Raw genomic sequence first — 14,099 nt, 5'->3', positions numbered from 1 at the left:
ATGTCATAACTGAAAAGACTTAATTAGAAAGCAATGGTTTTGTCATAATTTTCGAAAATCGTGTGCCAAACTCTGAAATGTTTGGCCTGTCTACTTTGTCTCTTGTTGATTTTATCTTCTAACTGTGGAAATTCAGTTTTTCGACTGTGCGTAAATTGGGGAAGTATTTGACTCTTCTCCTTTTTGTGTCTTCATCAGTTGACACACCAAAAAAGTCCCAAACGTCATAACAGCAAATCTTAGTGCATCTGGTAAACTAGCTTGAGCTCATCACTATTTTGAGACTGTTGTTTGTGTTTGTTGCCTTTAACAGTCATTTCCCTAAATTATTTTGTTGATGCAAACTTACCAAGAGGTGATTTTTGCTCTTATGAATCTGTAAATGCGTGTTCATGCAGACTGAGATACTGAATACTGAAATGGAAGAGGGCCTCACACGGTGTGTCCCATCGTCTTCAGTTTCACCCTGTGATAAAAGAGCTTGTTGTGTCTGTCCCTTAGGGCAGGCCTGTCTGCTTACTGCTCACACACACACACACACACACACACACACACATGCACACAAGCCCGTTCAGCTATCTTAGTGAGGACCTTCATTGACATAATGGTTTCCCTAGCCCCTTACCCTAACCCTAACCACTAAAAATGAATGCCTAACCCTAACCCTAAACCTAACCTAATTGTAACCCTGACACTAAAACCACATTTTGAGCCTCAAAAAGGCCTTCACATTTGTGAGGACCAGTGTGTGTGTCCTCACAAGTGACTGTTGGTTCTCACAAGTATAGTAGAATGCTATATTTGATCCTCACAAAGATAGCTAGACAGGAACACACACACACACATTTTTCTTTGTGGATAGAAAGTGTGATAGATAGAAGTGTGAACAAATTACTTCAGTTGTTAATTATTGTTTCTTTTTCTATTTTTTGCTTATTCATTTTTTTAAATCTTAAAATGTATCTTGCACAGAAAGGCAAACACAGGTGTTATATTTGTTATATTTTATTTGAAAATAAAAGCTGTAGGAATGACTTGATAAAAAATGTTGCAAACCCAGGAGACAAGTGAGGGAAAAATATGTGGTTAAAGTTACTGTATTGAAGGAACAGTCAAGTTCAAACACAGTATCTTGCTTTGTTTTTATCACTTGCACATGAATTCGGTAGTTTTTGTGCAAAGCCATTTCTTTCTTCCACAATTAACCCTGCAGTAGTTGCCCTGCAGTAGTCCTTCACGGTCCATATCCATATTAAGATCTCTTTCTGAAAACCATTGAGCTCTTTGGGACTAACCCTTAAATCTATGTTCGACTTTCTTTTACAGCTACACAGTTAAAATTTTAAGGCTAGAATTTCTTTGTGAAGGCCTTTTTGAGGCTCAAAATGTGGTTTTAGTGTCAGGGTTACAATTAGGTTATGGGTAGGTTTAGGGTAAGGGTCAGGGCTAGGCATTCATTTTTAATGGTTAGGTCAATAATGTCCTCTGATACTCAGATGAGAGTTAACAAGGATATTTATGAACTCAAGTTTCAAGTTTTTTCCAGTTAATTCTCAACCCCATCTTGGATTAAATAGATTCAAATTACACCACCAGTCACCTCAAGGCGCTCAAGATTGAGGGAAATATTTTTCATCAGTAATGACAGCTATTGTTAGAAAATGATTTTATGTTTTTAATATCTGATGGACAATCTGTATTGCAGTTGGAAGACATCAATAATCGTACCAATAATCAGTAAACACTGACATGTTTGACTTGAAATGGGTGCTGAAGTAGGGACTAGGTTTTTCTGTAAAATGTAGCAAAAATAGCTCAGTATATGGAACTAGTCACTCCGTTCATATTCATGTGGCTTTCTGTAATATGTATTAAATGACCTAAAGATCGAAGAAAGACTAATCTGCTGACTGTCTCATACAGGTCAGTGAACCACAACAATATGTCTGAGGCTCAATTTGACATACGAAGAACAGGAAATGGCAAAGACAATATGTGCTGTGTGTGCATGTGCATGTGTGCGTGTGTGTGTGTGTGTGTGTGTGTTTATGGGTGGGGAGGAGTGGGTTATGGTTAGAAGTAATAGCAGGAGGAGAAATTTTTGCGGGAGGAAATGACCTGAGGCAGTGGAGCTTGTGATTTAGTACACATGATAATAACACAAGATCCTCAGGAGGGGCTCAAATTCAGCTGTGAAATCAAAGTAACATCAATATTATGGACTATGTTTCACTGTCTATGTAAAAAATATTCTCTTTTGTGTTTATATCGGTAGATCACTTTGAACTCTTAGTTGTCAACAAAGACTCTCAGTAGTCTGCTAATGACAGAAATGATTAAACGTAATTCCACCTCAAACAGCAAAAATATTTTGTATAATGCCCACACATTTCGTGATCTGAGCCCTAAAAGCCAACAAAATGCTTTATAACTAATTATAGTATTGCTGTTATTTAAATTATTCAAATATTTAATTAATATTTAAATCGTTAAAAAACGTTGCTGTTACTGTTTGAGAAATGGCCTCACTTTGGCTCAAGAAAACTTTGGTATACAGTATAGTTCATGGTTGGCTTTATGTCTGCAAAGTGCCCAGGTGTTGTCGCCCTAAAACAAGCCCAAATCATCCTCTTTTAGACGTTTTATCTGATTTAGTGCTCAGCTCAGATAAAATAATTAATTGTAGGTGATTTTTAACATTCATGTAGATACTAAAACTGACAGCCTGTAAAGAACCCACCACTTTAATCACTCTCTAGATCTTGTTTTAACATGTGGCATAGAAACCGAACATTGAACAGTGTTTCCTAAAAACCCTCTCTCATTTCCTTAAATTGTGAACATGTCTAATAACTGGTTTGATTTACCTGTCTACAGACATGTTTAACAAAATAACGTGACAATTAAAAACTCTGGAGGATGACACACACACACCTCCTGAGAGAGGAAAGCTGGAGGAATGCTACAGCTGTTTCTTCTCACTGGGAATCCTTCGTATTAGTGTGACAGTGCTTTCTGTTCCCATGAGTGCACCATTTTTGGCAGGCTGGGTAATCACTAAATAGATGGAAAAACATCCAGGCTCCCCAGTGTGGAGAGTAAGATCTGAACCCACTCTGAACAACTGGCAGTCACTGGCTCCCAGTCTTTTCTCTACGCACCCAACTCTTTTATACTCTTTCTTCGTTTGTGATTAGAAGAAGCTTTTAAAATTTATCTGATGCAGATTCAAGTGAATATACATAAAACAGTCGAATTTACTGTGGCAGAAAGTGAGAGCTCAGGATAACAATGTGAGGTCTGACAAATTTTTCTCATGTTGAACATTTTAGAAAATAAAATCCTTAGGATCCTTTTTGAGACTGTGATGCAACCAGCGTTGTGACAAAACCGTGCCACAGTATTTTTTCTGCATGTGTGTGTGTGTGTGTGTGTGTGGCTGTTTTGAATAGGCTGATGACAGAGAACAATCTGTTCTCCGGGAAGTAGATGAAGAGCCCTAAGCTCCTGGACTTGAGCTTTTATTCAATCTAGGTCAGGTTTCAAAAAGGTATCGTGATAGTGGACTTGAATGGAAGAGCTTTTTATATGTACATGTTAGTATCTCTATTCTCCTCCTCCCCCTTCAGCCCCGCTGCTGTTTGTCACACAAGGCCAAACCGCCGGAGGTAAGAGAGTATGTACATTTTATCAGGCCAGAGTGAAGCGCACTAATGCAGAAGGAAGAAAAGGAGCCTTTTAATCACTTGAACAACTTCAGAATAGTGGAGTAGCTGGAAATGGCAGCATTACTCTGCATGCTAGGCATATAAATGCCAAGCTGTTTGTGGTAGTCGAAAGAAGGAGCTCGACCTTAAATAACATTTATTGCTAATAAAAAAAACAAACAAATTATTTATTTTGACTTAAAATGTAACTGAGAGCTATTACTACCTTTTTATTGACAAATCTGAACATTTTGTTCAGATTTGTGTTCAACTATTAAAAATTTTGGACTAGTTTTGACTCTCAGTCAGACTCTCAGTCAAACTATCTGTTATTTTTTCTGAAAATCAAGCAAGATGACACCAAAGATTTTCAATTTTATACTATAGGTGCATCTACTAGGAGGCTACGATAGCACTGGAAACCACAAGTATTTTTGAGTCCCTGAGTTTTTTTGCGGTGCTTCATTGCACTACATATTAATACATGCAGAAATAAAGTTGCTTGTAAAAGGATACAACTGCAATCAGTGTGTTTTACTGTGGATTTTTCACAGCCAGCAGCTTTTCATTAGTTAGCAGATACACCAGGCTTTGAGAATAAAAGTTGAAGCCCAAAAAACTACAGCTAAAATGTATTAGCCAGTTGCTTATGTTTAAGACAAAACAAGATTGCACTGAGGACATGGTGTGGAAGGTCATGCACTGGACTGATGAGATTTGTAGTCAGTTCTTGTAGGCAATTATCAGTCTTTAAACATAAATTAATGAGAGCTTGACGGGATGGTGCTTCATCCCTAGTGGATATGTTGTCTTTTTGTTCATTTTTAGTTGAGACTTTCCCTCTGCAACATTATATGCTGCCAATCCTCAGCCTTTTAGCAGTAGGCTGAGGATTGTGCAACATTTTAACAGTCCTTAACTTTGCAGATGTAATTTACATGTATACATCCTGGTGCCAGTACTCTTAAGCCACTTGATTCTATACATCACAGTTCTTAGACTTCTAATAACTGTGATGTATAGGACAGATAGAACAAGATTTACTAAATCAGTCATAGGAATTGACAGTGATAGGAATTAGAGCAGGCACTGCAATAAGGCACGAGGGATGTTGGAGGCCAGGAGAAAGAGGTAGGGAACAAATAACTTGAGAACAGAAGAAGAAATGTGAATACACAGAAAGACTTTGACACCAACACCAGCTATATGTCAATTTAGCAGGACAACCACAGGAAAATGGATGATAATACACAAATCATGGATATATTACAATGAATAAGATGAATAAGTTACCGCTAATAAATACTCCATGTGTTGACAAATGCAGAAAAGCCTTGCGTAGCTTAAATGGCACCTATTTCTTTCTTTCTTTCTTTCTTTAAATTTAGATGTGTGTATAGTATACAACAAAAAATGAATATCTTCCTGACAGCAGAATATACAGAAAACTCCAGTGTTCCACCCACAAACCATTTGGCCTGATAGAAACCCCCAAAACCTGTAGATGGTGCTATATTCATGAAGAACCAAAGGCAAAAGACTATACTATGACGTGCCAGAAAAGAATATTCTGTTCCAGGTATAGAGGAGCAAAGATTACACTTACAACTCAGATGGGGGTTATAACGAAGGATGCAGAAATAAAGCTGCGCTGCATTTATTTGTTTAGGAAAGCAATTAGGAAAGCCCAGAAACTCCACACAATGCTGAGCACATTGATTTTTCATTCGAGAAAGGCACACCTAAGAGAGCCTGAGGCATTTTGTAGTGAAGAATGATGAGTAGTTATTATTATTATTATTATTATAAAAAATAAGAATTATAGCTATATTTAAATCGACTTCAGCACTCTGGGGGACTGAAAAAAAGATCTGGACAGTGATACTGATGAGTGTTTTGAGTGAGTTTTTATGTGCAAGCCGAATAAGGTGCTAACTCCCTATAATAGATTTTACTTGCAGACTCAAGGCATCTCTAACTTAATGATCTATTATAGCTTCATATGCAGTTATAAATGACAACCTATGTCCAGTTCTGTGACACATGTCAAGTAAGATAAACATGAAAGATAAAAAAGATGTATTTAGATTTTTTTCTTTCTTTCTTTTCAGCTTGTGACAATGATCACTGGGGTTCCCACTGCAGTAACAGATGCCAGTGCCAGAATGGAGCTCTGTGTAACCCTATCACTGGAGCTTGTATCTGCACTCCTGGATACAGAGGTTGGCGCTGTGAGGTGTCATGTGCAGTAGGCACCTATGGGAATGGATGCCAGCAGAAATGCCAATGCCAGAATGGTGCTGCCTGTCATCATGCGACCGGAGAATGCAAGTGCCCACCGGGATACACTGGTGCTTTGTAAGTCTGGAGAGATCATTTGTTAAATTGGTTTCCTGCTTCTAATACCAACAGTGACATAAAAGAAAAGGTAGGCATCTATAAGAATGGATACCAGCAGAAATCGTAGATTGGTGCTGCCTGTTATTATGCAACTGGAGAATACCAGAGTGCCCACCTCCATCTAATGCCAACAGTGACATAACATTAAAAGCCTAGTATCTATGGTCATGGCAATTTCATTTATACAGCACATATCATTATTCTTAAACATTGTGTGCACACACTGGACGGTTCTCTGGACTGTTGCACCAGATGAGAAGTCCGACATGGTTACGGTGCACGTCAGAGACCAAAGCACTGAGAGCTTTACAAATTAATAGAAAGATTTTAAAGATAATTCTGAAGTGACTTCAGTAATGATGCTAAAAAACTAGTTCATGCATTTATTATTTCTAGGCTGGAGTATTGTAATTTATTATTATTATCAGGTTGTCCTAAAAACGTCTGCACTGACAGTACTGACAGGGACTAGAAAGAGGGAGCATATTTCTCCCATAGTGGCTTCTATTCATTGGGTCCCATTTAATCCAAAATCAGATTTAAAATCCTTTTCATCACATAAGGGCTTGAATAATCAGGCCCCATTTTATGTTAAAGACCTCATAGTACCGTATCACCCCAATAGAGCACTTTGCTCTGAGACTACTAGTTTACTTGTGGTTCCTAGGATACTTAAAATTAGAACGGGAGGCAGAGCCTTCAGGTTTTAGGACTTTCTTCTGTGGAACCACATCCTAGTTTGGATTCACTAAAGACACACTCTGCATTTAATCACTAGTAAATATTAATCTCTGGCTCTCTTCCACAGCACGTCTTTTGTCTTGTCTTCCTCCCCTCACCCCAACCAGTCATGGTCACCCCTCTCTGAGCCTGATTCTGCTGGAGGTTTCTTCCTGTAAAAAGGCAGTTTTAACTTCCCACTGTCACCAAATAGGGCATCATAGGGGTTCATATGATTGTTGAGTTTCTCTCCGATCTACCTTAGATTGTAAAGCACCTTGAGGTGACTGTTGTTGAGATTTGGTGCTGTATAAATAAAACGGAATTGAACTGAAATTTAATTGAATGTAGAAATTATGAAAAAGATTAGAAAAAAATGTGTGGCAGTGCTGAATAAATAACTACAAGAAATATTCTTCCTTTTACTAGAAACTTTGTTGTAGTAATAGAACATTTATTAAATTCAGACACTAGTGTTTTGGAGGAACTGATTAGTTTATTAATGGATGACAATAAAAAGGAGTTATACTGATCTTTTTTAAATTTTATATCATTGTTGAAGCACAGAATTTTCCATTATATAGATAGATATATAGTATCTACTGTCAGGGGAATAATTATTTGATTGCCCACTGAATCAGTTAGACTGCTCACTTATGAATAAATGAACAGTCTCTAATTTTTATTTGATCACCAAGAAAAACCTGACTTACTAACTGATGGAGAAACCCTAGTTGGGAAGCACAGTAGTAAGACATTACTTCTAGTTTCCCTAAAGGTTTGCACAAAGGACAGATTTTGTCCCACTTCTCTTTACAGAAACTAGAACACACTGTGACTTAAGTGTGTGTTTTTCTTTAACCACTCCTTTGTTGCCTTGGTGGGATTGTTTCCATTATTGTCACGCTGGAAGACCCATCCCACATGTTCTGGGAAAGGGAAAGAGGTTCTCGTCCAAGATTTTACAGTACAGAGCCCAGGTCTATTGAAGTTGTCCTACATCATTAGCAAAGACTAATAGTACTCAAAGTACAGTCTTTCCATCTCTGTGCTTGACTATAGGGATAGTGTTCTTTTAGGTAATATTCGGCATTTTTCTTCCATCAAACACGGCAGGTCGAGTTGATGCCAGAAAGTGCAACTTTAAAACAAAGTTTTAGTGAAACAAGGGTCAGCACAATTTTACTTTATAATTTTATATCTATAAAATTACTAGTTGTCTATAATCTCAAAGAAAACTCAGTAGTGCAAAGATGTAGTGTTGTTTTCTTTTTCTTTTCTTTTTTTTGAAGGTGTGAAGAACTCTGTCCACCAGGTAAACATGGGCAGCAATGTGAGGAGAGATGTCCATGTCAGAATGGAGGAGTGTGTCACCATGTAACCGGAGAGTGCTCCTGTCCAGCAGGATGGATGGTACAAACACTAACTGTTCCTTAACTCTTTAAGAAAATTCAGCTCACTAGACATGCTAGTATTTTATGGTAATATGCAAGCATGAACTAAACCAGAGAGAAACTTTTGATACTTTTGATAGGAAGAGAATTTATTTTTGAAGTTATAATTATTGAAGTTATTATTGCAGATTCTGTATACGATAAACACATGTTTGTGCTGTTGTCTGCAGGGAACAGTTTGTGGTCAGCCATGTCCAGAAGGGAGATTTGGAAAAAACTGTTCCCAGGAATGTCAGTGTCACAACAATGGCGTTTGTGTGTCATCTACTGGACAGTGCATCTGTAGCCCTGGATACACAGGAGAACGGTAAGAGAGACCTTTACAACAAAGCCCCACAGTACAGTACAGGGTTTTTTATACCCAAAAATCAGGATATCCTCAATACCAAGCATCTCCATAACTAATAGTTAAAGCTCAGAGTGCATAGAAGGGACCTGTAGAACCTTAAGTATTTGAAGACTGTGTGGAGGAATGGGCCAAAAGCATACCTGAGCAAAGTTTCTCCATACATGAGGCATCTTGTCATCACCAACAAAAGCCTTTTTTTAAGTATTAAATAAATTTCAGTAAGCATGTTCAATGCTTTTCCTTGTGCCATTTCTCATTATTAAACAATTTAATTTATGCACATTTATTGTTTGATTTCTTTGGATGTGTGGATTGGATGGATTGCTGTTACAGACATCTGGTGAGAATTTCATGTCACCTTTAGAAATATATTTACTTGTGTTCAATACTTATTTTACCCGTTGTACAAACTTGACACAGACAAATGATAAACAGAGACATGACTGACTGGGGAGAGAAGACTAATTTGACACAACTGAACAGGGAGAGCAGACAAATACAGACAGAGAACACAGAACTAGACAGACATGGGAAACAGAGAGGGATCAAAAATGGGAATGACCAAACACAGAGGAACAATGATCAACTACTATCAGAAAACTAAAAAAGCTAAACATAAGTTCTTTATCAAAATCAAAACAGATCATGAGCTCACAAAAAACTCAAAACCCTCGGTGCAAAACCCAAGGACACCACGAGGCAAAGCAGGATTCAAATGCAGGACTTAGTGTAAAAATTTCAGTGAATTTATTTAGATAGTAAAGAATAGGAATACTCGAGAACCTCCTTAATCCCACTGGCATGTCATCCGTGGAGGAAGCGGAGTATCCGGTCTTTAAGTGATGGCGTGATGAATCCTGCTTCCGGGCCCAAAGTAGTCTGCATTTAATAAGGCTGTTGTGTTTTTAACATGTTTTAATGCTTTGTATCTTGTTCTATTTAATCTCAACAAGCCCCTAAAAACTGTCAGTGATCACTGTTGGCTTCTCTCGGTTTTCATTACCACTAATCATTTTAAAGCTCAGTTTTTAAAACCTTACGATGTAACTACAGCCCAGCCCTTGCAGCAGCATATTAATGACTAACCTCGTATTGTGGATGGATTATCTCAGTTGTTCTCCTGACTGAGGTTTGGTCTGTTTACGGCATCCTGCCATGCGATGGTATTTGCCCCTAACCATTGGAAGCCCTCACATTAACTTTTATCGAGTGGGAAAAATTCCTGCGTTCATTAGCATTTGTCCTCCAGATTTACTGTTTAAGTAATGCTTACATAGCTTTGTCGCACTAGCGATCACGTAGCACATCATTATATATCAGCTAACTTCAGTAACCTTACAAATGTCGCTGCTGTTTAGTTTTCTGTCTTCATTTATGTTGGAAGTGATAGCAGAGCTGTACGTTTGAATTTGTTTCATAAATCCTTCAGTCAGAACATGGTTAGTTATATTTAGATGGAAGCTAGCAAGCTAACTCCCTGCTAACTTCTAAAGCCGTTAAATGTCATAAATTCTGTTTTCATGGATGCCTGGATGTTAAACTTAATTGTTACACCTGGTAGAGCAGAGCGCTGATCATTTTATTAGAGAAGAAAGAATTTAGACAGTTTTTCTCTCTCTCAGTAATGCTGCAGTGATCATTTGACTTAGGGACCTGCAGCAGAGTTTGTGCCCAGAAATGTCTAATGACGTCAGACTTAAAGACCGGATAGGGACAAGAGGGACAACTCATCTATCTCTGGGGGTCCCTGAGGTAGTTAAATAACTCCTTGGTGTCAGGGCCCCTGGGGTGGATGAGGTTCACCCTGAGTTCCCGAAAGCTCTTGATGTTGTAGGGCTGTCTTGGTTGGCACGCCCCTACAATGTTGTGTGGAGGGGTCAGGGTCGGTACCTCTGGATTGGCAGATTGGCGTGGTTGTTTCCATCTTTAAGAAGGGAGACCAGAGGGTGAGTTCCAATTATAGGTAGAAAACTCTATGCCAAGGTGCTGGAAAGGAGAGTCTCTCTGTTATTTGAACCTTGGACACCAGAAACACAATGTTGTTTTCGACCTGGTTGCTCGCTATCTAGTGTTGGTTTAAAAAAATTGATTTCCCGATTCAAACTGATTTTAGTTTGAATAATGAAATATCGATTCATTACATCCTGAATCGATTTTTTTTTAATATAAATGATTTTTGCCAGAAAAACGCCAAAATCTCAGGTTAAAGGTCACTAAACTATTTCAACAACTGCCAAACAGCTAAAACAACAAATGAGAGCAGGTAAATGGATTCTGCAAAAATGCACCTGACGGGCATGGACATGCACGTGCTGAAAGCCGACATCTCACAGAATCTGAAGCTGCAGGTTTCATCACTCTTTGTATTTATACATAGATATAAAATATGGATATGTACTGATAAATGATCTGAATTATAATATTTCTGACTGTCAAGAGACAGACAACCACACATTCCAGATTTGCAGCCAGTAAAAAACAAATTAACCTTAGGCCTCTTTCCATAGTCACGGAGCTAAATACGCAACAATTCATATTTCATTTGAGAGAATGGTCATTGATCACCACCTCTTTTTCCTAATCACTGTCTCTGGATATTTCTGTGTCTCTATAAACAGGTGCCAGGATGAGTGTCCCCTTGGTACTTATGGTGCTGCCTGTGCAAAGACATGTAATTGTGAAAACAACAGCAAGTGCTACCACAGCAATGGAATGTGTCTTTGTGAGCCAGGATACACAGGAAAGACATGTGATGTCCGACTGTGTCCTGAAGGAATCTATGGCCTACGTTGCGATAGGAAATGTCCGTGCTATGTCCAAAGCACTCGTGGGTATGTAGTAAATCATGTTGTCATCTTTGACAAACTTTGATCTGCAGATCAGGTCAGTTTGAAGCCATTTGATTAATGCTGCCTCACGGTTCCCCGAATTCCAAAATATAACTCTGTGTTTCCTTTGTATCTTTTGGGTTTTAGCAGTTTGACATGTTGCGTGTATAGATTTGTGTATATGACCGCTGTGTCTGTAGACAACTGAGTGTAGTGATCAGTTAGCCTAGCACAGCTGGTGGGCTGCATGTGTCATTGCAGATAACAGCTGTTCTGCTTCTTTCTCAATGGGACTGCTGTGTCAGCTACACCATCTGTCAGTCAAACTCTGTTACTATCAAATATAACCACATTTCACCTGTATTACTACAGTTAACCCACACACTGAAAAATGAAAAAAGTCTTCCTCAGGTATATTGTAATTAATTTTTAGATTTAGATTTTTGATAGTTTGATAGTTTGATTAGGTTTTTTGTTTTGTTTTTGTTTTTGTTTTTTCAGATTTAGACCAAGACAGCTAGAAGAAACACTTATGGCCTGATTTGCCTGTTGCCACTGCTGTTAGGCTTTCAGTATGTTTCCAGTGAGCACTGTTTGGATGTAGAGAAATTGTACAAGCTAAAAGAAAAGCTAAAGCTCAGTCCCACAGGGAAGCATGACAGTGCACTTCATATTTGTAGCTAACTGCAGAAATGCTACTAGTGTGTTAGCTAACCTTTGAGATTAAATACTAGAGATAGTCACTGATCTTAAAAAAAACAGGTCATAGAAAAATTTGTTTCAAGCACACTAAATACTTTAAGTAGGAAATAGTACTGACTAGTAGGAATCTTGACTGTAGGAAACACCTCAACAAAGTTTATAACTATTATCGTTTTCTCTCTTGTCACCAGCTGCCACCCGATATCAGGGGAGTGCACATGTCTGCCTGGTTGGTCAGGTCTCTACTGCAATGAGACGTGCACTCCAGGATTTTATGGCGAGTCCTGTCAGCAGGTGTGCCAGTGCCAGAATGGTGCTGATTGCCACAGTGTCACTGGAGAGTGTATCTGTGCTCCAGGCTTCACGGTAAACCCATATATTAGTATGTGTTAATGCCAGTGAGTGTTTTATGTCACAAATCATAAATATGTGATGCATGATATCAGACCTAAGTATACTGCACACGGTACATGCAATATTGTAAGACACTGCTGTAATCATATTGCATGTTTTTTGAAAAGCAGCAATGTGATGCATTGCTGTCTAAATTCAGTAATCACTGCAGTTAGTAAGCAGCATAAACAGAGCTGCAAAATGCAAAACCATCTGTTTCCAAATAATAACACATTAATAACCTATGAAGCTAGGCTGTGCTAGGATGCCACCTGTCATGAAATTATTCACTTCTAAGTATCCCACATAACTATTAGAACAAAGTGTGAGTGATTAGGAACAATAGCGTAAAAGTGGTGGGCCACATAAAATACTGAGGCATACGGATCACCACTTTTAATAATAATAATGGATTGCATTTATATAGCGCTTTTCGGGGCCCTCAAAGCACTTTACAATTCCACTATTCATTCACTCTCACATTCACACACTGGTGGAGGCAGCTACAGTTGTAGCTACAGCTGCCCTGGGGCAGACTGATAGAAGCGAGGCTGCCATATCGCACCATCGGCCCCTCTGGCCATCACCAGCAGGCGGCAGGTGAAGTGTCTTGTCCAAGGACACAATGACCGAGACTTGGCTCGAACCGGCAACCTTCCGGTTACAAGACAAACTGCCAACTCTTTGAGCCACGATCGCCCCGCAGAGTCAGTAGCTACAGAACTCCAAATTTCCTCTGGCCTTCAGATTAGCTCAAGAACATGAGATAGAGAGCTTCATGGAATTCCTTTTTCATGGCCCAGCAGCTGCATCCAAGCACAATGCAAAATGTTGGATGCACACTGCCACCGGACTCCAGAGCAGTGGAGACATGTTGACTGGTGTGATGAATCGTGTCTCTTCATCTGGCAATCTGGGGAACAAGTCTAGGTTTGATATTTGCCAGGAAAAATGTATTTGGTCTAACTGCATTGTACCAAGTCTAAAGTTTGGCGGAGGGGGATTATGGCTACCTTCACACTGCAGGTCTTAATGCTCAATTCCGATTTTTTGATCAAATTCAATTTTTTTGTCTGCTTGTTCACGCTACAAATAAAATGTGACAGCAAACACGTTCTAGTGTGAACGCTCAAAGCGGCAAAAGAAGACGTCACACACAACGCACTCTGTTTAGACCCAGACCAAACAGTATTGTTTGACTGATGGCCGTTAATATAAAGACTTTTTTCCTACTTTACGTTTCCCAATTTTGCTTTATGTTATAAAGTTATTTTGTTATTTGCAAGTGGCTGTTTTAGAGAGGAGCGGTGCTTCAAAGGATAGTTGCAGATTTCTGTCACAATCTGCAGATTATACAGTACAAATAAAATGTTCACATTTCTCCAATACTGTCTTCCCAACAGTTTCACTGACATCTACACTGGATGGCCAGGAAGCGTTCACGATGTCTTCTCCGCCGCTGATAATTGGCGTCTGTCTTGTGTCAGTGATGTAAAAGACGGATTTAATGCGACATGACCGTTCAAACAGCAGTCGCTTTCTAAAA

At 38.9% G+C, this 14,099-nt stretch overlaps 1 protein-coding gene across 1 annotated transcript in view; it reads left to right on the top strand.

The window, feature by feature from the left end:
- Positions 1-14,099, top strand: part of megf10 (multiple EGF-like-domains 10) — a 59,523-nt gene that overhangs the window by 18,193 nt on the left and 27,231 nt on the right. The window contains exons 6-10 of the mRNA XM_026172746.2: positions 5,819-6,065; positions 8,120-8,240; positions 8,452-8,588; positions 11,249-11,461; positions 12,352-12,526. Coding sequence (XP_026028531.2) covers positions 5,819-6,065; positions 8,120-8,240; positions 8,452-8,588; positions 11,249-11,461; positions 12,352-12,526 — 893 coding nt within the window. The remainder of the gene's footprint in view (positions 1-5,818; positions 6,066-8,119; positions 8,241-8,451; positions 8,589-11,248; positions 11,462-12,351; positions 12,527-14,099) is intronic.

This window comes from Astatotilapia calliptera, chromosome 7, assembly GCF_964374335.1.
Source record: "Astatotilapia calliptera chromosome 7, fAstCal68.1, whole genome shotgun sequence".
Lineage (NCBI taxonomy): Eukaryota > Metazoa > Chordata > Actinopteri > Cichliformes > Cichlidae > Astatotilapia > Astatotilapia calliptera.
The sequence above is the reverse complement of the archived record's forward strand: the minus strand, read 5'-3'. Positions and strand labels throughout refer to the sequence as shown.